The sequence below is a fragment of the Coenobita brevimanus genome, chromosome 64 (genome assembly GCF_032717465.1).
Source record: "Coenobita brevimanus isolate Jiangsu-jjx chromosome 64, ASM3271746v2, whole genome shotgun sequence".
Taxonomy (NCBI): domain Eukaryota; kingdom Metazoa; phylum Arthropoda; class Malacostraca; order Decapoda; family Coenobitidae; genus Coenobita; species Coenobita brevimanus.
The window spans coordinates 24,343,701-24,366,612 of NC_137017.1; the positions used below are offsets into that span (position 1 = coordinate 24,343,701).

The 22,912-nt window shown below is 43.8% G+C and overlaps 1 protein-coding gene across 1 annotated transcript in view; it reads right to left on the reverse strand.

The window, feature by feature from the left end:
• The window catches only part of LOC145404602 (chordin-like protein 2), a 118,174-nt gene that overhangs the window by 25,574 nt on the left and 69,688 nt on the right, over window positions 1–22,912 (reverse strand). The window contains exons 2-3 of the mRNA XM_080276120.1: window positions 17,742–17,851; window positions 5,957–6,056 (exon numbers count right to left, since the gene is read on the reverse strand). Of these exons, the coding sequence (XP_080132246.1) occupies window positions 5,957–6,056; window positions 17,742–17,851 (210 nt within the window). The remainder of the gene's footprint in view (window positions 1–5,956; window positions 6,057–17,741; window positions 17,852–22,912) is intronic.

Consider the following 22,912-nt stretch of genomic DNA (forward strand, 5'->3'; position numbering starts at 1 on the left):
AGAAATTTATATGGGGAGATTACAATTTTATGCCAAGTTAGAGTAAAGAGGATACTGTTTATTTTTTCAGTTTAACAAAGTCTCCCGTTAAAGTAGAAATTAATGAAGCTTAGATCTTTATAACTGCAGAAGTCTACCCTTATGTGAAGAAAATGGTCTGGATGTTGATATACTCCCTTCACCTTAACTTGGCCCACATTTTCGTCCCGTTGGAGCCTATATCACGTAACTCAGCACCAGAATGGTAACACACATCGGTCCTCTATTGTTTTCATGGCACTTCCTCGTTACTAGCATATTATTCTGGTTCTCCATTGTTTTCATCGCACTTCTCCGTGACTAGCATGTCATTCTAGTGTTAATCTACTGTTACAACTCGTATTAAAGATGGAGAGATGGAAATTTTAGGCCAAGTTAGAGCAAAATGAGTAGAGATTAATACATAAATTCCTACGTTGTTAGAATGAAGGTCACTGGTCTAATTTACTCACACACACACACACACACACACACACACACACACACACACACACACACAAGCACGCAGATTGTTAAGTTAATGTATAGATCAAACAGCCCTTGCCATCCTAAATGTGAAAAGCCTTACTCTATTCACAGAAGGCAAACACAAGGATAGACCAGCACGAAAGCTATCCTTCGCCCTCCAATCCAGACTTTTTTTATATAAGAGAGAGAGAGAGAGAGAGAGAGAGAGAGAGAGAGAGAGAGAGAGAGAGAGAGAGAGAGAGAGAGAGAGAGAGAGAGAGAGAGAGAGAGAGAGAGAGAGAGATTCCCGGGGCTTGAATGGTGGGTGAATGAAAGTGTGGCCCGTTCAATTAGGCAGATTTGGGTTAGTTTCTCCTTTTATATATATATATATATATATATATATATATATATATATATATATATATATATATATATATATATATATATATATTTTCGAGCTCACCCCATCCAAGTGTGGGAAGAGAGGATGATGATGATGATGATGATGATGGTGATGATGATGATGATGGTTAGTACTAGTATGATGATGATGATGATTAGTATTAGCATGAGTGTTAGTATGATGACGATGATGATGATGATGATGATGATGATGATGATGATGATGATGATTACTCTGATAGGGGCTGTGCTTTCTCTATCATCAAAATCTCTGAAATTCACTGCTAATCGGAAAAGTCAATGCGTTCACAATGTCATTTCCAGCGAAGCACTTTCTCTTTCCACGAACGCACGCAACGCAAAGGGAAGGTGGGGGTAAGGGGTGAGGTGAGTCTTTTCGTCGAGGTCTCTGAAGGCTCCCTAGCACTTCTTTGTGACTATTATTTTGAATGCTTTGTATGTCTCCTGTTTGCTCTTTGTATCCCTCTGATATCGATTATACTTACAGTGGCATGCCTGATTATGGTTGGGAATGGTAGGGTTGGGAATGGTAGGGTTGCGAGTGGTAGGGTTGGGAATGGTAGGGTGGGGAGTGGTAGGGTGAGGAATGGTAGGGTTGGGAATGGTAGAGTAGGGTATGGTAGGGTTGGGAAGGGTGGTGTAGGGAATGGTAGGGAATATAAAGGAATACAAAGATAAGCAAACAGTAACAGATCCGTTGGCCCTTTGGTGGCTGTTTGTTATGGGGAAGGATATTCCTAACAAATTATTCTATGAGCTAAAGACAAGCATAGAAACAGGAAGGCGGAGAAGGTACTGTGGGATGAAGAGAGAAACCTGTACTTTACACAGCAAAAATCATCCAATATATTACCACTCTGGAGGGTATTGAACCCGGGACTCTCAGGTGAAAGCCACGCAGCATACCACTACACCACCACCAGGTAAAAGTTATCTCACATTGTCACGATCTGGTAACCACTGTCCCTCCGCCCCCACTGTGGGCCTGAAGAGGATGATGTAACCCCCTGGCACTCGGACAAGTAGATGCTTTTAATCTATCCCAAACACTTACGGCAATTCAGAATGAAGAGAGAAACCTGTTCTTTACACATTGGTTACAAGATTGTGACAATGTGAGATAACTTTTTACCTGGTCGTGGTGTAGTGGTATGCTGCCTGGATCTCACCTGAGCGTCCCGGGTTCAATACCCGGCATAGTGGTAATAGACTGGCTGGACTGTGGGATGGGTAAGGCAGGATGGGTAGGGTAAGGTAGGCTAGGGTAGGGTGAGGTAGGCTGCGTGTGGGTAGGGAAGGGTGGTGCTGGGCATGGTGGAGAAGGGTATGGTATGGCAGGGTGGGGCTGAGCAAGGTAGGGTACGGTAGGGTACGGTAGGGTGGGGTTAGGTAAGGTAGGGTAGGGTAGGGTAGGGTAGGGTTGAACAGGGTAGTGTTGGTAGGGTAGGGTATCAATGAGTAGGGAGGACTGGGGCTGAAAGGACTTGGTATGTACTTTGCATGCGTTGCTTACATCAATTATTCTTGCATGTGTGTGTGGGTGTGAACCGGAAGCAGAGTTGTGTGTGTGTGTGTGTGTGTGTGTGTGTGTGTGTGTGTGTGTGTGTGTGTGTGTGTGTGTGTGTGTGTGTGTGCGTGGTACTTCCCCCTACCAATCTTTATATACGACATAGTTACCCTACTTCTGGTACCTTGTAACTTTCACTGATACAACACCCACAGTCACACCACACAACCACCACAACCACACACGGAACTAGTACCTAGAAAATAGTCAGGATAGTAGGTACAGAATAGTAGTACATCTAAAATTAAGCTAATACTCAATGTCACACAATATCAGTACTATCAACGCAGACAAAATAGCAACCCTTAAGTTGTAGTAACAGGTCATCAAGTAGCCCTAACACACACACACACACACACACACACACACACACACACACACACACACACACACACACGGTATCAATGCACGTAAAACGGTCCCTGCACTCAGTCACACAACGCCAGTAACACCACCACTACACCTACTGTACAGTACTCTCTCTCTCTCTCTCTCTCTTTCTATGCATGTATATATCAGCTTATCTACTCCATGCAACTGGATATTGAGAGAAGCTGCCTTAACAACACAACTTTCAAGCGTTTTGCACGAGTGTGTGTGTGTGTGTGTGTGTGTGTGTGTGTGTGTGTGTGTGTGAACTGCACTGAAAGGTCCATTAGGTTTGTTTCTGTCTGCTTTCCTTTCTACTTCTTTGTCTGCATCTCTACTCAGCAACGACTCCTCCCACAACACATCACCACCTTCCCTAACATATCATCAAATCTCCTAGTCAGTCTCTCATCCCCTCGGTCTCATATGCTCTCCTAGTCAGTCTCGCACCTCCGTCTCCCTCACCTTTCCCTCCCTAACTCGTAAACTCTCAAATGTTTTAGTGCTGTCCCTACTCAGTGACGATCCAGCTTATCGAATGGCAAATAATGAGGAGAGGAAAAGGAAATTTGTCTTGTTTATTGATGGTAGAAGAGAGAGAGAGAGAGAGAGAGAGAGAGAGAGAGACAGACAGACAGACAGACAGACAGACAGACAGACAGACAGACAGAGAGGGAGCAATAGTTGTGGCATGCCCCCTGTTTTACGATTGAGTCTAGAGACCAGCCATAGAGGAAGCATTATGAGGACGGAGTAGGCAGTCATAAGGAAGAGGAAACTGAGAGAGAGAGAGAGAGAGAGAGAGAGAGAGAGAGAGAGAGAGAGAGAGAGAGAGAGAGAGAGAGAGAGAGAAAGGGGGGAAGGAATAGAATGTATTGGTCTGTGGATAAGAAGAATGAAACCAATGTATGAGAGAGAGAGAGAGAGAGAGAGAGAGAGAGAGAGAGAGAGAGAGAGAGAGAGAGAGAGAGAGAGAGAGAGAGAGAGAGAGAGAGGTCAAGGAGGATAATGTTTATTGTTGCTAAGATGTAATGACATAGGATGGCGAAGAGAGGATGGGGAAGGAGAGGAGAGGGGAGAAGAGTGGAGGGGAGAGTAGAGGAGAGGAGAGGAGAGAAAAGGAAAGAGGAGGAGGGGCGAGGGATGAGGAGAGGAGGGGAGAGAGAGAGAGAGAGAGAGAGAGAGAGAGAGAGAGAGAGAGAGAGAGAGAGAGAGAGAGAGAGAGAGAGAGAGAGAGAGAGAGAGAGAGAGAGAGAGAGAGAGAGAGAGAGAGAGAGAGAGAGAGAGAGAGTAAAGGAAAGTTAAGAGAATGAGGGAAGATAAAGGAAGACGAGAGCTCAATATAATATACCATCATTTGTTGCTAAGATGGTAACAAAGAATGATGGTGGTGGTGGCTGGAGGTGATGCCAGTGGTGATTTTGTGTCTGTCTGTCTGCCTGCCTTATAGCTTGTCTGTCTGTCTATCTCTTTGCCTTTTAGCTTGTCTGTCTGTCTGTCTGCCTGCTGCGTCTCTATCTCCGCCCCTTGTGTGTGTGTGTGTATGTGTGTGTGTGTGTGTGTGTGTGTGCTTCTCTCTCTCTCTCTCTTCCGGGATCGCTGGCTCGATTAAAGGAACATCAGTGACCGACTTAAAAAGGTAATATAAGCCGTTGGGGGCTCGTTCTCCCCCTCCTCTACTGCCCTCGCCCTAATTCTCCTCCTCATCCCTAACCAAACCTAATCTAAGCTAGCCTAATCTAACCTAACCTCTCCTAACTTGAACTAAACTAACCACACATAGCTTTACCTAATCTACCTTCATCTAACATACTCTAACCTAACTAAACACGAACTAAAATAACACAAACTAACCAAACCTAACATGAATTAACCTACACTAACCTAACTTAACAGAGCCTAATCTATTCAAAACAAATCTAACCTGAACTAACCTAACTTAACCTAACTTAATCTGACCTAATCTAACCTACTCTAATTTAACCCAACCAACTACCTAACTTAACTTTGATTTTCCTTCTAATGCTCTCTAGTCACTCTCTCCTTCCTTCTTTATTTCTTGCCCTGTCTCCTTACTTATCCTTCCTGTGCTCCTTCATTTCCTTCCTTACTCTTTCCCACCCTCCTCCCAGCCCTCCTTCACCTCCTTCCTTCCTTCCTTCCTTCCTTTTACCCATTCTTTTCCTCCATTCATTTCCTTCCCATTCATTCCTTCACCTTCCCTCCTTCTCCTCTTCTCTCCTCTCCCGGACCACCTCCCCCTCCATCCACCCTCCTATTACACACACACACACACACACACACACACACACACACACACACACACACACACACACACACACATTCCCTTTTTCTCCCATACAAACACCTTGCTACCCTCTCTTTCTCTTCTCCTCCCCTCCCTACCCACCCTTCCTTACCCTCTTACACTCCCTCTCTCTCCCTCCCTCTCCTCCTCTCACCCCTACCCCCCCGGCTACCTATTGACCTCCCTCCCCTTTTAAAATGTAACCTTCCTACATCACAGAAGAATCATTGTATATATTTTTAGGTGTGAAGAAATGATGATGATGATGATGATGGTAATGATGATGATGATGATGATGATGATGATGATGATGATGATGATGACGATAATGATGATGATGATAATGATGCTGATGATCTGAATGGTAGATAAAAAGATATGGAGAGCACTCATCTTGCTGATCAAAAAGAAAAAGACAGATACAAAGACAAGACATGAAGTTTAAAAGATATGTATTGTAGATTGATAAATAATTAGGGCAGGAATATAGACAGATAGATAGATAGATAGATGGATAGAGTGACAGATGGATAGGTAAATAGACCGACAGACATACACGCACAAGAGATAGATAGATGTAGAAAGATAGACTGATAGCTAGATAGATATGTGAACAGGAAAGGAGATAGACTGTATATAAAGACATCGGCAGACATAGATTCATAGACAGACAGACAGACAAACAGACAAATAGAAACAGATAGATAGGTAGACGGATAGGAGACAGAGAAACAGAGAGACAGACAGACAGACAGACAGACAGACACACACACACACAGGTAGATAGCTAATTAACCTACCTGAGCAAATCGAGCAGCATTCCCCTTGGTCCGGATCTCCACTGCAACCCTCCCGACATGGCTCGCTGGTGCAGTCGTATTGAAACCCACCCGTCTCATTCTGGGGAGGGAGAGAGGGGTTGGAGGGGTTAGTTGGAGGGGTTTGAAGAGCTTGGAGGGGTCTAGGGAAGAAGTTGGAGGGGTTAGAGACTCAGGAAGGATGTACGGAAGGAGTTGGAGGGGTTAGAGAAGTTGGAGGGGGTTAGAGAGGAAGTTGGAGGGGACTGGAGAGGTTGAAGGGGGTTAGTGAAGTTGAAAGGATTTGGGGAAGAAGTTGAAGGCAGTTAGAGAAGTTGGGGGGGGAGGTTGAGGAAGAAGTTGGAGGGGTTTGGGGAAGGAGTTGGAGGGGTTTGGGGAAGGAGTTGGAGAGGTTTGGGGAAGAAGTTGGAGGGTTTGGGGGAAGAAGTTGGAGGGGTCTGAGGAAGAAGTTGAAGGGGATTAGGGTCTGGTGGTAGGAAGGATAATAATAAAAAAAAAAATAAGTAACTGGAAGGAAATGGTCAAGTACTGTTTCGATTAGAGGATTGATATCATATTCTTAGCATAAGTTAGTCGACTGTTGTCACTGAAATAAATTAAACGTAGTCGTATTAGTAGTAGTAGTTGTAGTAGTAGTAGTAGTAGTAATAGTAGTAGTAGTAGTTGTTGTTGTTGTTGTTGTTGTAGCTGTTGTTTTTGTGGGCACAAGTTCGTCTGAATAGTGATCCCAGTGGACTGCTGGCTGAAGTTCCCCATTTTCCTTGTCGAACATCCTACTTTCGAGAGACAGGGAGGGAGCTGAGGGACGCTGGCATGATCAGACAATGAATCCACCCTCTTATATCGGTGCCACCACATGAGGGCGTCCCCCCCCCCCGTCACCTCCAAAGGGTTAGGGGTAGATGACCTGCCTATTTCCCTTGGTGGCACTGCATGATGGGGACAGCTCTAGCCATCACCTCTAACATCTATGGTCTGTTTGTTTACACCTGGCAAAGATCCGTAACCCCGTTTTTTTGCCCAAGCGATGGTCAGGCTTTGTCAGACTGAGGATTGATTTGAGTAGTAACCAAGGAGACTCATTCCTGCCTCATAAGTAGTCGAATTTCATGCAACCACGACTCAATATTCAAGTTGTGAGAGAGACCTGATTTCCCGAGACGAGAAGAGACCAGAGGATTTTTTTTATAGTAACCAAGGAGACTCACACCACTTACAGACCACCAGGCACTTAACCCTTTCCTTTCGGTGCTTTTTTTATATTATTCTTGCAATATACAAACGATTTTCCTCAGCCTGGGAGAGACTTGTGGAACTGGGGGGGTTAGAGATCGCTCTCACTAACCCCTCCACAGCTACGGTGCAATACTGAGCTAGGTTATATAGCTTGACTTTAGCTGGGGCAAAATGAATGCGTTTCCCTCGTCCTCTCTCTCTCTCTTATTCCGTCTCCTTCCTCTCTTCCTTCTTTTCTTGCTTGTTTGCTTCCTTCCTTCATTCTCTCCTTCCTTCCTTCCTTCCTAATCCCCATCTTTCCGTGCTCCTTCCCTCCTTCCTTCCCTCCTCTCTCCTTCCAGTTCCGTCTCTTTCCCTCCTCTCTTTCCTCTCTCTATCTCTCTTCCTGGTATTAACTTTAGTAACTATGATGCGTTCGGGGCCTTTACTCCTCCCAACACTTCCTCGTTAGAGAGAGAGAGAGAGAGAGAGAGAGAGAGAATCATGTGTAGCAGCAATGAATCCTTTTACTTCAGCTGAGGGAATACCACTATAGAATTCAATCCAAATAAATAAATAAATAAATAAATAAATAATGAATAATAGTACACGTTAATATGGTAACTGAACGCGACTGAACAAAACTGGAATATTTTTACTACAGGTGAAGGTAATATTATTGTTGGATATTTCCACGAACACTAACAGTATTTGAGGCACAAGGAAAGTCTGCAAAGTCTGTATTCTCGTCGGGTCAGGAAAGTCCCTAACACCTCTTCCTTAGCGATTCATTTTCGGAGACGGCTGGTTATTATGGCGATGTTGGAAGGACTTATTAAACACAGAATACAGTAGGACGGTATGGTGACTGGTTAATATTCTTTTGTACTTTAATTATTCAGAGTTTGGCGATGTTAGAAGGATTTATTCAACACAGTGCAGGAGAGTAAGGTGTAATAAGCAAACTAAATCGCTTAAGAAATGATGTCAGGGACCTTGCTTAAAGAAGAGAATGCGGGCCCAAGTCTCACATGGGGTACGATTTACAGTGGTTATAAAAGAGTGACTCTGGGAAGGTCCGGTATGAATTAAAAAAAACTAACTTACGACAGTCCCCATACGATCAACAGGTTCCTTGCCGTTTGCTTTCTGTTGTACTCTGTTTTCTCTCTTTTCCTTCCGTTTCTCCTCTTCCCTCCATGTCAGATCTCCTTCCTCATTTCCCTTCCTCTCATTTCTCTATAGTCTATACCCTTCCTTCACTTCTTCCTTCTTCTTTCCTTCTCCTTCTCCTTTCCTCTCCTGTTCCTTCTTTCGATTCCTTTCTTGCCTAGTCTGTTCTCCTTTCCATTCCTTTCCTTCCTTCCCTCCTTCCTTCCCAGTCCCATCTTTCCTCCTCTCCTTTTTTTTCCCTTTCTTCCCTCTCTTCTCCTCTCCTGTTTTCCTTCTCCATCCATCTCTTTCTTTTCTCTTTTCTCTTCCATCGTTGCCCCTCCACTTCCGTCCATTCCCCTTTCCCTTAACCAGTCAGCCCTTCTCTCTCTCTCTCTCTCTCTCTCTCTCTGCCCTTTGCATTAAAAATCTTATATAGATGGTTATGGTTTACGAGATGTGTGTGTGTGTGTGTGTGTGTGTGTGTGTGTGTGTGTGTGTGTGTGTGTGTGTGTGTGTGTGTGTGTGTGTGTCAGTTGCTAGGATGTGCGGGTGTGAATGTACATGACACGTCCCTCAGCTCATATTTAACCCCTGAAAGGAGGATGGTGAGGTGCAGGAGGGAGACATCTTCAGCCTACAGTCCACTGGGTTCACTTTTCAGATTAACCTGGAGCTACAACTGGGTGTGAGTCGGAGGGGAGGGCAGAGTAATAGCAGGGGACAGGGCGACACGGAGACGATTTGTTTGTGGCCACCCCTTACAGGATTAAGGTTAAACTCGAGTGAAAATTGAGTTTCACATAGACAGACAAAAAGATACACCCACACACACACACACACACACACACACACACACACACACACACACACACACACACACACACACACACACACACACACACACACACACACACACACACACACACACACACACGCACGCCAAGCAAAACATAATAGCCTACACGCTCTATCCCTTCGCCGGCGTGGGTGTATAAAAACAATATCTATTTATATCCCGGAGATCCCCTGGCAGTAGCAAGGATAACCCTAAACAAAACGTCATCGGCATGAAGGTGTGTAATTATTTTGGGAGGGTGTGTTAAGTCTAGCCGAGGAGCCGTAAAAAGAATCTGAAAAAGAACTCTCGTGGCAAAATTAGAGTCTGAATTTTTATAACGCGGATGGGGTCAGGGTAAACAAAAACACGGCCCCCTTCTCCGCCAATCAGAACGCGCTCTCTCTCTCTCTCTCTCTCTCTCTCTCTCTCTCTCTCTCTCTCTCTCTCTCTCTCACTCTCTCTCTCTCTCTCTCTCTCTCTCTCTGTGGGTGCGATATGATTCGAATTCCCTTTTGGCCTTGTGTGTGTGTGTGTGTGTGTGTGTGTGTGTGTGTGTGTGTGTGTGTGTGTGTGTGTGTGTGTGTGTGTGTGTGTGTGTGTGTGTGTGTGTGTGTGTGTGTGTGTGTGTGTGTGTGTGTGTGTGTGTGTGTGTGTGTGTGTGTGTGTGTGTGTGTGTGTGTGTGTGTGTGCTCGCTACTTCCAGCTGGAGGTAAGGAAGATTTTAAAGATAATAATTTTATTGTCTATCTATCTATCTATTGGCAGACGTCTCAATCCCGTTTGGGGTGGCCACAAACAAATCGCCTCAAAGTCCCCCTGTCCCCCGCCATTTCACTGCCCTGCTCCCAACTCACACCCCCCTCTCTCATATACCTCTCCACCCCATCCCTCCATCTCGTCCTCGGCCTCCCCCTCCCTCTTTCCCCCTCCACCTCACTCACATACACTCTCTTCGTCAGTCTTTCACCCTCCATCCTCTCCGCATGGCCAAACCACCTCAGTGTGTTCCTCATAACGCTTCCTATCACATCCACATCAACACCACAACGTTCCTTTATATCCTCATTCGTCAGCCTGTCTCTCCATGTGACTCCACAGGCTCCTCTTAACTCATTTCCACTGCTCTCACTCTTAACTTGTGTCCTTCCAACAACGTCCAAGCTTCACTTCCGTACGTTAGAGTTGGTATCACAATACTGTCATGTAGTAACTTTTTCACTTCCATGCTCACTTCCCTGTTTCTTATCACTGCTTTCAAAGAACCAGCAACCTTTCTTCCCTGCTGTACCCTTTCAAGCACTTCACCCTCCAAACCTCCATCCTTACTCATCACACTACCCAAGTACTTAAACGTACTCACATTTTCCAATTCCTCACCATCCAGCCTCGCTGTACATTCACTGACTTCACCTCTCTCAAAGACCATCACTTTACTCTTCCATACATTCATCTTTAGATTCCGTTATTTACACACTCTCCCAAACTCATCCACCAAGCCTTGCAGCTCCCCTTCGTCTTCACTCAACAACACAGTATCATCTGCAAACAACAGTACAGGGAGTTTCCAAACACTATCCTCTCTCACCAGGGCCACTCCAACATCCACTACCCTACCTTGTACCTCTTTTATTACCCCATCCATGTACAGATTGAACAACCATGGAGACATGACACATCCCTGTTTCAACCCAACTTTCAAAGAGAAAAATTCACTCAGTTCACCATTCACACGCACTGCAGCCTTCGCACTATCGTACATACTCTTCACAGCATTCAGCAACTTCCCATCTACTCCATATATTCTTAACACTTTCCACAATCCTTGTCTATCCACCCTGTCATATGCTTTCTCCAAATCCATGAAAGCCGCATACAACTTCTTTCCCTTCTCTAGAAACTTTTCCACTAAAGATCTAAGAATGAATATCTGATCTACACAACCTCTTCCCTTCCTAAAGCCTCCCTGTTCTTCTCCAACTAATTTCCCTGTTCTTTCTCTAACTCTGTCAATAAGTATCCTACCATACACTTTTCCTATTATACTAAGAAGACAAATGCCCCTATGATTACCACACACTTCTTTTTCCCCTTTTCCTTTGTACAAGGGAAGAATTATACCTGACTTCCAATCCTCCGGGACTCTACCTTCCTCCCAGGCCAATCTGCACATCTTCCACATCCATTCTACTACTATCTCTCTCCCATGCTTCAGCATTTCACCACACACTCCATCAATTCCTGGGGCTTTCCCCGATTTAACTTTCTTCATTGCTTCCACAACTTCTATCCTACTGATTTCTTCCTGTCTTCTCACCTCCCTCCTTCTCCCACCCATTCCCCAGCCACTTATACTCGATATTACTTCCTTCCTCTATTTTCAACAATTCCTTAAAGTGTTCTCTCCATCTGCTCACTTTTTCTTCATTCTCCACTAGTAATCTACCATTTTTATCTTTCACTCCCCTGCTAACTTCACTTCCACCCTGTCTTACTCTTTTCACCTCTTTCCAGAACATTTTCTTACAGTCCCTCCACTTTACACTGAAATTCCTTCCAAATTCCTCATCCACTCTCTTCTTACTCTCTCTTACTAATCTTTTCACCTCTTTCTTTCTACATATAACTCTCTCTTCCTCCTCTCAACTTCTTCCACGCCCCTATTTCTCATCCATTCATTGTATGCTTTCTTCTTTTGTGTCACAGCCTGTTTCACCTCTTCAGTCCACCACGCTGTTCCTTGCACCCCCCTCCGTCTTCTCTTCCTTCCACACACCACATCACATGCTGCACATATTTCTTCTGTAAATACACAGTGCCTAAAAGCTGGGTCCCAGGGCTGAAATGATCTCTTTAGGGGTTCAGGGTTCTATTTATCTATTTATTTATCTATTCAGTTGTTTACTGATATGTCCACTTATTTATTCATTTATTATTTGTATGTTTTTTCTTTATATCCCTTATTTTATTTTATTTATTTATTTTTTTTGTGTGTGGCGTGGTGATGAAGAGGGACGCCTTCACGTGCTGGCACTGATATACCCAAACGGATCCTTTGTCCGGTTATGCAGCGTCCCTCATCTCCCTCCCTATCCCCCGAAAGGTGGATGGTGAACTACCGGAGCAGGGCGTGAAGGAAACTCTCTCTCTCTCTCTCTGATTTCCTTGTTTTCTTCCCTCTGTTTCCTCGTTCTTCTTCTTAAAATCTGTTACCTTTTTTCACCCTTACTCTCTTTACTTCCCCATTCTCTCTCTCTCTCTCTCTCTCTCTCTCCACTGCAAACCGGTCATAGGCTAGGAGGGTAACAGGTCAATCGGGCCCCCAAACCCATCCGTCTCTAAGTCCTTCATGTTAGGTTAGGTTAGGTTAGGTAGAGTTAGGTTAGGTTCGATTAGGTTAGTTTAGTTAGGTTAGGGTAGATTTGGTTAGTTTAGGTCATGAATGAATGAATGAATGCAAGAAAAGAATTATTGAAAAAAGTAATAAATTGAAATGTGAGTAAAGAATATTGCTAAAAGGTACTAAAAGAAGGAATTTTTTTTTTTTTTGAGAAATAGTGGTATCCTATTTTTGGGTAGCTCTATCCTGAGTAGATGATTTCCTGTAAACAAGGCAGTTATTTAATACGATGGTTGGCAAGCTTATAACCAACCAACACGTGTTCCCTACATGTCAACAAGTGGGTTGGCGGAGGGTTAGTGCCCGCCAATAAAAATACAGACAAGAAGCTTCGGACCAGGATAGACAAACAGGTGACGTTCAGGGACCGGACAGAGGACATGGTACGAACTGCAACATGGAATGTAAGGGGTGCCAATGATGAGATGAAAGAGACACAGATTCTCTAGGTGCTTGAGGGTGCAAAGGTGGACATATGTGGATTAAATGAGACCAAATGGTGGAGGTGAGACTGTGAGAGAGTGGGAGTATGGATGGGATATATGTGCGGGAGTAGGTGAAAATAGGAGGGCAAAAGAGGGAGTATGTATTGTTGTGTGCAGGTGATGGAAGGAGAATATACGCGAGTATGGATCAATTGATTCAAGGATTGTATGGGTAAGACTGAAAGTAGAATTACAAACGTGGGCAACTACGTGTGTGTATGAGCCAACGCGTGAAAGACGAGTTCTGGGCAAATGTGGAAGCATGCATGAAAAAGTTTCAGTGGAATGAGAATGTGTTTTTGCTTGCAGATATGAATGGAAAAGTAGGGAAAGAGAACGTGGATGGAGTAGTTGGTGAGTGGGGTGTGCCTGCAGATGTGGATAAGAGTGGCAGTGCTCTAGTGGACATTTGTGCCCACTAGAGCACTGGCTAGAAGGAAGGGCAGAAATGACGAGGAGGAAATGGCGGAGAGAGAGAGAGAGAGAGAGAGAGAGAGAGAGAGAGAGAGAGAGAGAGAGAGAGGGGGGGGGGGCTAAATGAATGCAGGGGTCAGGTCAATTCTTTAATTTTTTTCCTCCATTTGAGTTTCTTAACCTGCCAACTTTTTCAGACCCAATTCCATTTTCTCTTCTCTCTTTTTTTTTCTCTCTCTTTATTGTGGGGGACAAGCCCGAATCTCTCTCTTTCTCTCTAAAATTCCATGAACCTTAATTATGCGATAGGAATGAGTCTCCTTGGTTACTAGTCAAATTTACCCTCCAGTATGACAACAAGCACACCTGGCCATCACCTGAGCTGAAAGGGGTTTTGAGGTGTTTGCCAGATTATAATAAATGCACTATAGCAGACGATTTTTTTTTTTTTTTTTTTTAACTTGCCTACATCCGTCCCGTTCCGAAAAGCTTCCCGAGCTGAGTACAATCGTCTGTAGGCATTAAGAATAAAACACACACACACACACACACACACACACACACACACACACACACACACACACACACACACACACACACAAACACACACACACACACACACACCATGAGCATCATCATCATCACCACGGGATTCAAGGAGCCAAGTGCAGGAAGAGGAAAGGAGGGGGAGAGAAGGAGGGAAGGTGAGGGAGGAGAGGGAGGGAGAAGGAGGGATGAGAGAGAGAGTGAGAGATGGAGAGGAAGGAAAGAGAGAGAAGAAGGAAGAGAAGGGAAGGAGAGAGAGAGAGGTAGGGGAGGGAGAAGGGAGATGGAGCGGGAGGGGAGAGGTGGAGAAAAAAAGAGAAGGAGTGAGGGATGCTGGAGGGAAGGAAGAGAGAGGGTAATGAAGGAAAGTCAAGGACAGAGGGATGGAAGAGGGAGGAGGAGGGATGCAGAGAGAAGGAAGGCAGGGAGGAAAGAAGACAAGGGGTGGAGAAAGGGATATTGGAAAGAGGGAAGGAGTGGACAGGGAGGGTAGAGAGGGAGGAATGAAGAGAAAGGGAGGAGAGAGGGATGGTACATGGAGAAGAGGGATTGGGAGGGAAGGAGAAGTGGAAGAAAGAAGTGAAAGGAGGGAGAGAGTGATGGTGGAGGGAGGGGAGGGATGGAGAGGGAAGGAAGAGAGAGGGGAAAGAAGAGAAGGAAAAAAGGAAGAAGAGAGATGAAGGAGAGAAGGAACTGTTCTTGCGGAGAGTGAAGGAGACAGAGAAACAGCATGAGGGAAGGAGAGAGGAGGAAGGGGTTGGAGGAGGAAGGGAAAGAAGAGGGAAGGAGGGAGGAAGGAGAGGAGGGAGGGAGGGAGGAAATGAGAGAATGATATATCGAGAAAGAAATTGAGAAGGAAGTAATAAGGGAGAGAAAGGAAGACGCAGGGATGAGAAAATAAGGAAAAGAGAAGGGGAGAGGAGAGAAGTAGAAGAGAGCAGAGGAAAGGAGGAGGCAGAAGAGGAGAAAAGAGTAAAGAGGAGAAGAGAAGAGAGGGGATGAGGAGAGAAGATAGAAGAGGTGAAAGAAGAGGATGGAAGATGAAAAGAGAGGAGAGGTGGAGATAAGAGGAAGAAGAAAAAAGATAGATTTAAAGAGTAACCTTCTTGCTCTCTTTTCCTCTTTTTCTTCATTTGTTATTTTAAGTATGATTGGTTCTTCTTCATACTGTTATTGTTATGTTTACTGTTATGACTCTCTCTCTCTCTCTCTCTCTCTCTCTCTCTTTCTCTCTCTCTCTCTCTCTCTCTCTCTCTCTCTCTCTCTCTCTCTCTCTCTCTCTCTCTCTCTCTCTCTCTCTCTCTCTCTCTCTCTCTCTCTCTCTCTCTCTCTCTCTCTCTCTCTCTCTCTCTTTCTCTCTCTCTCTCTCTCTCTCTCTCTCCTTTTGTCTCCATTAACCCCAGTGGAAGAAGTCCCAGTGACGTCATAGCCTGCCTACGTCATGATTCTCTCTCTGTCTCTCTCTCTCTCTCTCTTCATCATTACCAAAGTCTTCACACACACACACACACACACACACACACACACACACACACACACACACACACACACACACACACACACACACACACACACACACACACACACACACACACACACACACACACACACACACACACACACAGACGGATAACTGAACAGTTAAGTATTGAGACATCTGTCCATTTATCTTCATCTGTTTATTTGTGTGTGTGTGTGTGTGTGTGTGTGTGTGTGTGTGTGTGTGTGTGTGTGTGTGTGTGTCAGAATTTATTCAGCGAGTTTTTGATATATAATTCTCTCTCCCTCTCTCTCTCTCTCTCTGGTCCCAACCTAAGACCCCTTCTAACTTGATTACTGGAAGAAGGAGAGAGAGAGAGAGAGAGAGAGAGAGAGAGAGAGAGAGAGAGAGAGAGAGAGAGAGAGAGAGAGAGAGAGAGAGAGAGAGAGAGAGAGAGAGGTTTCTCAGTGTTATGGAATGAAGCTCAATTGATGATTAATAGATTTAAACCATATGCTCTCTCTCTCCCTCTCTCTCTCTCTCTCTCTCTCTCTCTCTCTCTCCTGGCTTTATTTCATCCATCCTTTATTCCCTCCTTCCTTCTTCCCTCCTTATATGTTTCCTTTCCTCTTTTCTTTCCAATCTTCAAAAGTTAATTCCTTTAATCTTTTGCCTTTACTCTGGTCTTGCCCTCTTCCTTCCTTCCTTCTTCAGTCCTTCTTTCCTTCCTTCCTCCCCTTCTTCCTTCTTCCTTCCTTCCTTCTTATTTTCTCATTTCTCTTTAGCTTTTCTTCAACTTTGCTCTTTACATCACCCTCTTTCTTCCTGTCACTGTCCATCCATCCTTCCTTCCTTCCCTCCTTCCTTCTCTTCTTCCCTCCTTCTTTCTTACCTTCTTTCTTTTCTTATATGTTTTCCTTATTTCCAACTTTCCTTTCAGCCTTGCATCACTCTTTCCTTCCTTTGTTTTCCCTTCCTCCTTTATTTTTCTTGCTCCTCTTTTGTCTTGTCTCTGGTTTTATTTTCTTTATCTCTACTTTCTTTCGTTCTTTCTTTTCTTCTTTCCTTCAGTTCTTCTCCATCCTTGGCCTTCTGCCTATGTTGCTTTTTAATTCTCTTATTCATTTCTCTCTCTCTGCTCCTTATCTCTCTCTCTCTCTCTCTCTCTCTCTCTCTCTCTCTCATTGCTTCATTCCTTCCTTTTTCACTAAATGAAGACACCTAACATAAAACAGAAAAATACTGGAGTTATCCCTTCCATCAGAGGGTTAAGACGTCTGTGACAGTAAGAAGGAGTAAAAACGATTCAATAAAGGACGAGAAAAGAGTAATAGGATAAATAAAACAATAAAGAATAGTAAGAAAGAGTAAGACAGAGTACAATCTTTCCACCGTGATTTATGTACAGTTGATGCAAAAGTTAATGCTGAAAACTGTCTCAATTTCCTGGTTATACAAACGGCCCACACTTCCCGAAAGGAGGATGGTCGACTGTAGGAGAAAGACAACTTGAAACCTGCAGTCTACGGGGTTCAAGTTTTGTGCCTGGGATCACAATAACAAGAACAACAACAACATCAACAAAATTTTAAGTTACAATGGGAAAAGAGTAAAAATATGCACTAGGATGGAAAATGTGTGTGTGTGTGTGTGTGTGTGTGTGTGTGTGTGTGTGTGTGTGTGTGTGTGTGTGTGTGTGTGTGTGTGTGTGTGTGTGTGTGTGTGTGTGTGTGTGTGTGTGTGTGTGTGTGTGTGTGTGTGTGTGTGTGTGTGAGAGAGAGAGAGAGAGAGAGAGAGAGAGAGAGAGAGAGAGAGAGAGAGAGAGAGAAACACTGAAATGTACAACTCGACCAAGAATAACAAAACAAAACAAGAGAAAAACAGAAAAAAACAAAGCCAAAGGGAGACTACCTTTAAAAAAAAATGACCTTGGCACATCTACAAGTAACAAAAAATAAAAACAGAGAAATAAAAATAAAGAAGAATAAAGTAAACTGAAGTAAAAATCAGTAAATAAAGGAAGAATTCGATTCAGACAGAGAAAAAGAGAGAGAAAAAATAAGTATGAGTTAGTGGTAAAAAAAATGAAAAAAAAAAGAAAAAATGTTCTCAGCCTGACGCATGTACAAATGACGCATAGAGTTAGAGCAAGAATGAGAGCGAATTAGAGAGAACGATAAAGTTAGTGTCAGTGATTTAAAGCGAGAAAAGGAGAGGACGTCAAAAGATTCACTCACCTCGACGCATCTACAGGTGACGCAAAAGTTTGAGTTGGAGCTCTTCAGTCTTGGATGCCACACCTCTCCCACTTCATATTCATTCCCTCCCATCCGACACCCGGCTTCACCTGGAGAGAGAGAAAAAGAGAATTAGAGAGAGTGAGAGAGAGAGAGAGAGAGGGGGTTGGTTGACAGAAAGGGGAGGGAGAGAAAAGGTAGGTATGTTAGGTGCAGAGTGAAAGAAAATTTTACCTAACCTAACCTTAACCACTTGATGTTCATTGCCACCCAGAGAGAGAGAGAGAGAGAGAGAGAGAGAGAGAGAGAGAGAGAGAGAGAGAGAGAGAGAGAGAGAGAGAGAGAGAGAGAGAGAGAGAGAGAGAGAGAGAGAGAGAGTAAAAGAAGAGCGCTTATAACGAAGACATTCATTGCAGTGTCGGGTATATGTATTTTTAACACAGACACTCTCAGCCAAGACGGAGCAAACAACCTTTCTCCATAACGTCAACACAGCCCAAAAAAAATAAAAAATAATAATAATAAATAAATCAGCTCAGTTAATAGCCAAATGTAATTAGATTGGAGGATAAATCTGACTAGTAACCAAGGAGACTCACCCCTACCGCATAAGTAAGACATCAAATTTCATGCAGTCTTGCAGTCTTTGTACTACAGCCTTTTAATTTCGTCTGACCAAGATCCCTAGCCTCTCTCGGCTCAGACAATGACCAAATGTAGTTAGAATGGAAGATAAATTTGACTAGAAACCAAGGAGACTCATTCCTACCTCATAAATAAGACAAATTTCACACACTTTGCAATTAGTATATTGTAACCTGATTAATCTCGTCTGTCAAAGATCCCTAGCCCCTTTCAGCTCAGTTAATGGCCAAATATAATGAGACTGGAGGATAAATTTGACTAGTAACGAAAGAGACTCGTTCCTACTCCTTAAAAAAAGACATCAAACTTCACACCACTAAGTATTCAAGACGTATGAGTGGCCTATACTCGCCCCCAGCCAACCAGTCTCCTAAGCCCCGCCCCCACCCACCCACCACAGGGAGAGTGGGTGAGGGAGGGCGGGGCCACAGCGTCAAGAAGCGGGCGGGGTATAGTTCCGTCAGATACCAACAAATCAGCTAACCCAACACCTATCACTACCCACCCACTTAGCGATCTGTACTATGTTTACTTTAATCTATCTAACTATCTATTGCCAGACGCCATAATCCCGTAAGGGGTGGCCATTTGACCTTGAGTTATTTGTTTTACGGGGAGGGGCACTAAACATCCACCAACCCTCTTGTTGACGCGTCGGGAGCACGTATGGTTATATGGTTACCACTCAGCGCTGTAAATGGTTACTAGGCGTAAAAATTCCATCTCCATGACCCGTATTCTCGTTGTTTAAAGGAACTCCCTAACACCTCCTCCTAAACCATTTATTTTGCCAATTATACGTTACTATCCTCTTTCCTTTTGCTTAAATGATTCTATTCTCACCAACCTCTCCAGAAGTAAGGTACAAAGCTATATTAACCAGCCGATTCCAAAAATAAATCGCCGAGGAAGTGATGCTATGGAGCATCCTTAACCTACGAGAATACGGGCCTATAACATGAATACGGTGCTAGTCACGAAGAAGTGCCAAGGAAAGGATGTTTAGTTGCAGTATTGCCTTATTCTGCCTTTGAGCTATGAGATATGGGCTGCAAAAGGACGAAAAATCTCCGCCAAGTTAAACTCGGTCAGTTATAGAAGGCCTCGTAACACCTCTTCTTTAGCGATTTGGTTTGGATATTACATTACATATTTCTTTTGTATACTACATTTTCTTCGGTAGGTTATTTGTCAGTTTATCAACATCGCATGCATAAAACACATAGAGAGAGAGAGAGAGAGAGAGAGAGAGAGAGAGAGAGAGAGAGAGAGAGAGAGAGAGAGAGAGAGAGAGAGAGAGAGAGCTGTCAAAACATTTCAACTCTGTGTGTCAATATATATGGGTTGGATTTCAGTAACCATAATTTTTTTTTTTAATATGCCAGTCAGTCGGAGGAGTTGGTCGAGTGGATGGAGAAGTGGGTTCATGCCCGAGAGAACGCGAGATCGATCCGAAACGAAAGAAAGTGCGAACAGAGCGAGAGAGAGAGAGAGAGAAAGGGAGAGAGAGTACGTGCTACGCTAAGATGTAGGGAGGTGAGAGGTGGGGTTAAAGATGGTTGTGAGGAATGTGTTTAGTACCGCGATTTGTTTACTCTCTCTCTCTCTCTCTCTCTCTCTCTCTCTCTCTCTCTCTCTCTCTCTCTCCACATCTTAAGTATCAGGCTTTAGCGATGACTGCAGGCTAATTCTCTCGTACTTAAGGTCAACGAATCTATCTACCTATCTATCTATTTACCTATTTATCTATCTGTCCGCCTATCTGTCTATCTATCTACCTATCCGCCTGTCTGCCTGTCTGCTGGTGTGGGCGTGGGTGTGGTAATGAGAGCAGGAAATGGATAAACGATGCAAGCTGGATATTAACAACAACAAAACCTGTGATTTTTTTCTTAGCTGAAGAAAACCTTCTGAAAGGAAGAATATAAAAAAATCCTTCACAATAACCAAAAAAAAAAAAAAAAAACGCATCAAAACTCGAAAACCATTAGGCCTAAAAAAATAAAAAAATGAAAATAGTCTGAAGCTACGAAGAAAATAGCCAAAAAGACATAACATTATAAAAAAAAATTGAAAAAACACCAAAAATTGAATCGAAAAATAAAAAAAAAGAAAGGTGTATTTACAGTTTTCTTCTCACTGGCCCCCCAAAAATATTAAATCCAAAAATTAAAAAGGAAGGTGTATTTACAGTTTTCTTCTTACTGGCGCCTTTCGACTTTATTTATTCTCTGTGTACCCAGATGAGTGGACCCAGTGTACCATCATCCTACTCTCTCACCCCTGTGTACTCCCGCGAGAGAGAGAGAGAGAGAGAGAGAGAGAGAGAGAGAGAGAGAGAGAGAGAGAGAGAGAGAGAGAGAGAGAGAGAGAGAGAGAGAGAGAGAGAGAGAGAGAGAGAGAGAGAGAGAGAGAGAGCGTATATTTATAGATGTATGTGGTCCAGTTACTCTCTCACACCCTGCTTCTCCCTCCCTCCCTCCTTCCCCCCCCTCTCTTTCTCTCTCTCTCTCTCTCTCTCTCTCTCTCTCTCTTTCCCTCTCTCTCTCTGTTCTTATCTTTGCTCACTAGCAAAATTGTTCCCCTTTCTCTATCTCACCCTCTCTTCCCTGTATCCTCTTCCTCCCTTCGTCGATCTCCCCTTCTTCTTACTCTCCCTCCCTCCCTCCCTCACTTTCTTCTTTTCTCTCTTCCTTCTCACTTTTCCAACTCTCTCTTTCCTTCCTTCCTTTTCTTCCTGCATCTCTCTTTCTCTCTCCCTCCCTCCCTTCCTTCCTTCCGCTTCTACTTCTTCTCCCTCCCTTCCCCTTCTACTTCTCCTTTCGCCTTCCCTCCGTCCCTCCCTCCTCTTTCTACCTCCCTTCTCCTCCTAGGGGTGAGAAAAACAATTCACAGGGTGATTAATTGTTAAGTGTGAGGGAGTGATTGGAAGGGAGGGAAAGATGGAGGGAGGAAAGAGGAAAAGGGAGAGAAGGAGGGTGGGAAGAGGTAGAGGGAGGGAGAGCCTAGAGGGAGGAAGGGGAGAAGAGAAACACTGACTGAGGGAGAAAGTAAGAGGAAGAGAAACGAGTGAGGGAGAGAAGAATCGATAGTTGAAAGAGTGCGTGACAGAGGAAGAAGAAGAAGAAGAAGAAGAAGAAGAAGAAGAAGATGAAGATGAAGAAGAAGAAGAAGATGAAGATGAAGAAGAAGAAGATGAAGAAGATGAAGATGAAGAAGAAGAAGAAGAAGAAGAAGATGAAGATGAAGAAGAAGAAGATGAAGATAAAGAAGAAGAAGAAGAAAAACACAAGAAGAAAACTACTTACTACTGCTACTACTATTGCTACTACCACCACCACTACTACTACTACTTCTACAACTACTACAGGGTGATTAACTACATCGCAACCCTCATATAATGTAAATATTTCCACTATTAATGAAAATAATTCCTTGCCTCATTCACCCTTCCTGTACTTCTCTCCATTTTTTCCTCAGTATTATTATTCTCATTCACTCACCAACGTCAAAAATTAAGAACTCCATGTACTGCCTGTATATATCATCACCATTATCATCATCATCATCATCATCACCACCATCGTCACCACCACCACCACCATCATCATCATCATCATCATCATCACAGCCTACATGGGGTGGGTAGGCATCAGAAACAGGCCTTTATCAAAACAAAAACAGGAGATATACCATTAGTGTGTGTGTGTGTGTGTGTGTGTGTGTGTGTGTGTGTGTGTGTGTGTGTGTGTGTGTGTGTGTGTGTGTGTGTGTGTGTGTGTGTGTGTGTGAAATGAACCACGAATCTATTTACTTACGCAACACCAAAAACATTTACCCTGAGCTGAGTTACATCCATGCGTGTTAGCAATATATAAAAACACGTTATGACACACACACACACACACACACACACACACACACACACACACACACACACACACACACACACACACACGTATTCACTCAGTCTACCAAATATCATGCATTTCTCTCTCTCTCTCTCTCTCTCTCTCTCTCTCTCATGATGATGGAGTCGAAGAGAATGCGATTACATGGTACTGTCAGTTCTCTGGCCTCATCAACTTCCTCAATTCCTTCTCTTGCGCACTCATCTACTAAGCCTGCCTCTACCTTCAAGGCCAATTATATATACCCTTTTCACCACTCTATCTACATCCAATCTCTCCATATGCTTCTAAGCGAGCTCTTTTTCACTCTGTTATCTAGACTTCCTTACTCTAAATCTTTCACGAATCACATTACTTTCCTATACAACGCCAGACACTTCCCCTGCTAACCCCACTTCCACTGCTCTTCCTCTAGACTGTACTCTTGATCTTTCGTTCTCATTCGCAACCAAACTCTTGCATCCATACGTTAAGGTGAGCACTAAAACACCTTCATACAGTCCAATACAGTAGCCAGTATGAGAAGCATGTTAGTACCATGGTCTTCATAGCACCGTCCACTCTTCTTCCCTGTGCCACTGTAGTTTTCATTTCCTTTGTACCTCTAATTCTCTT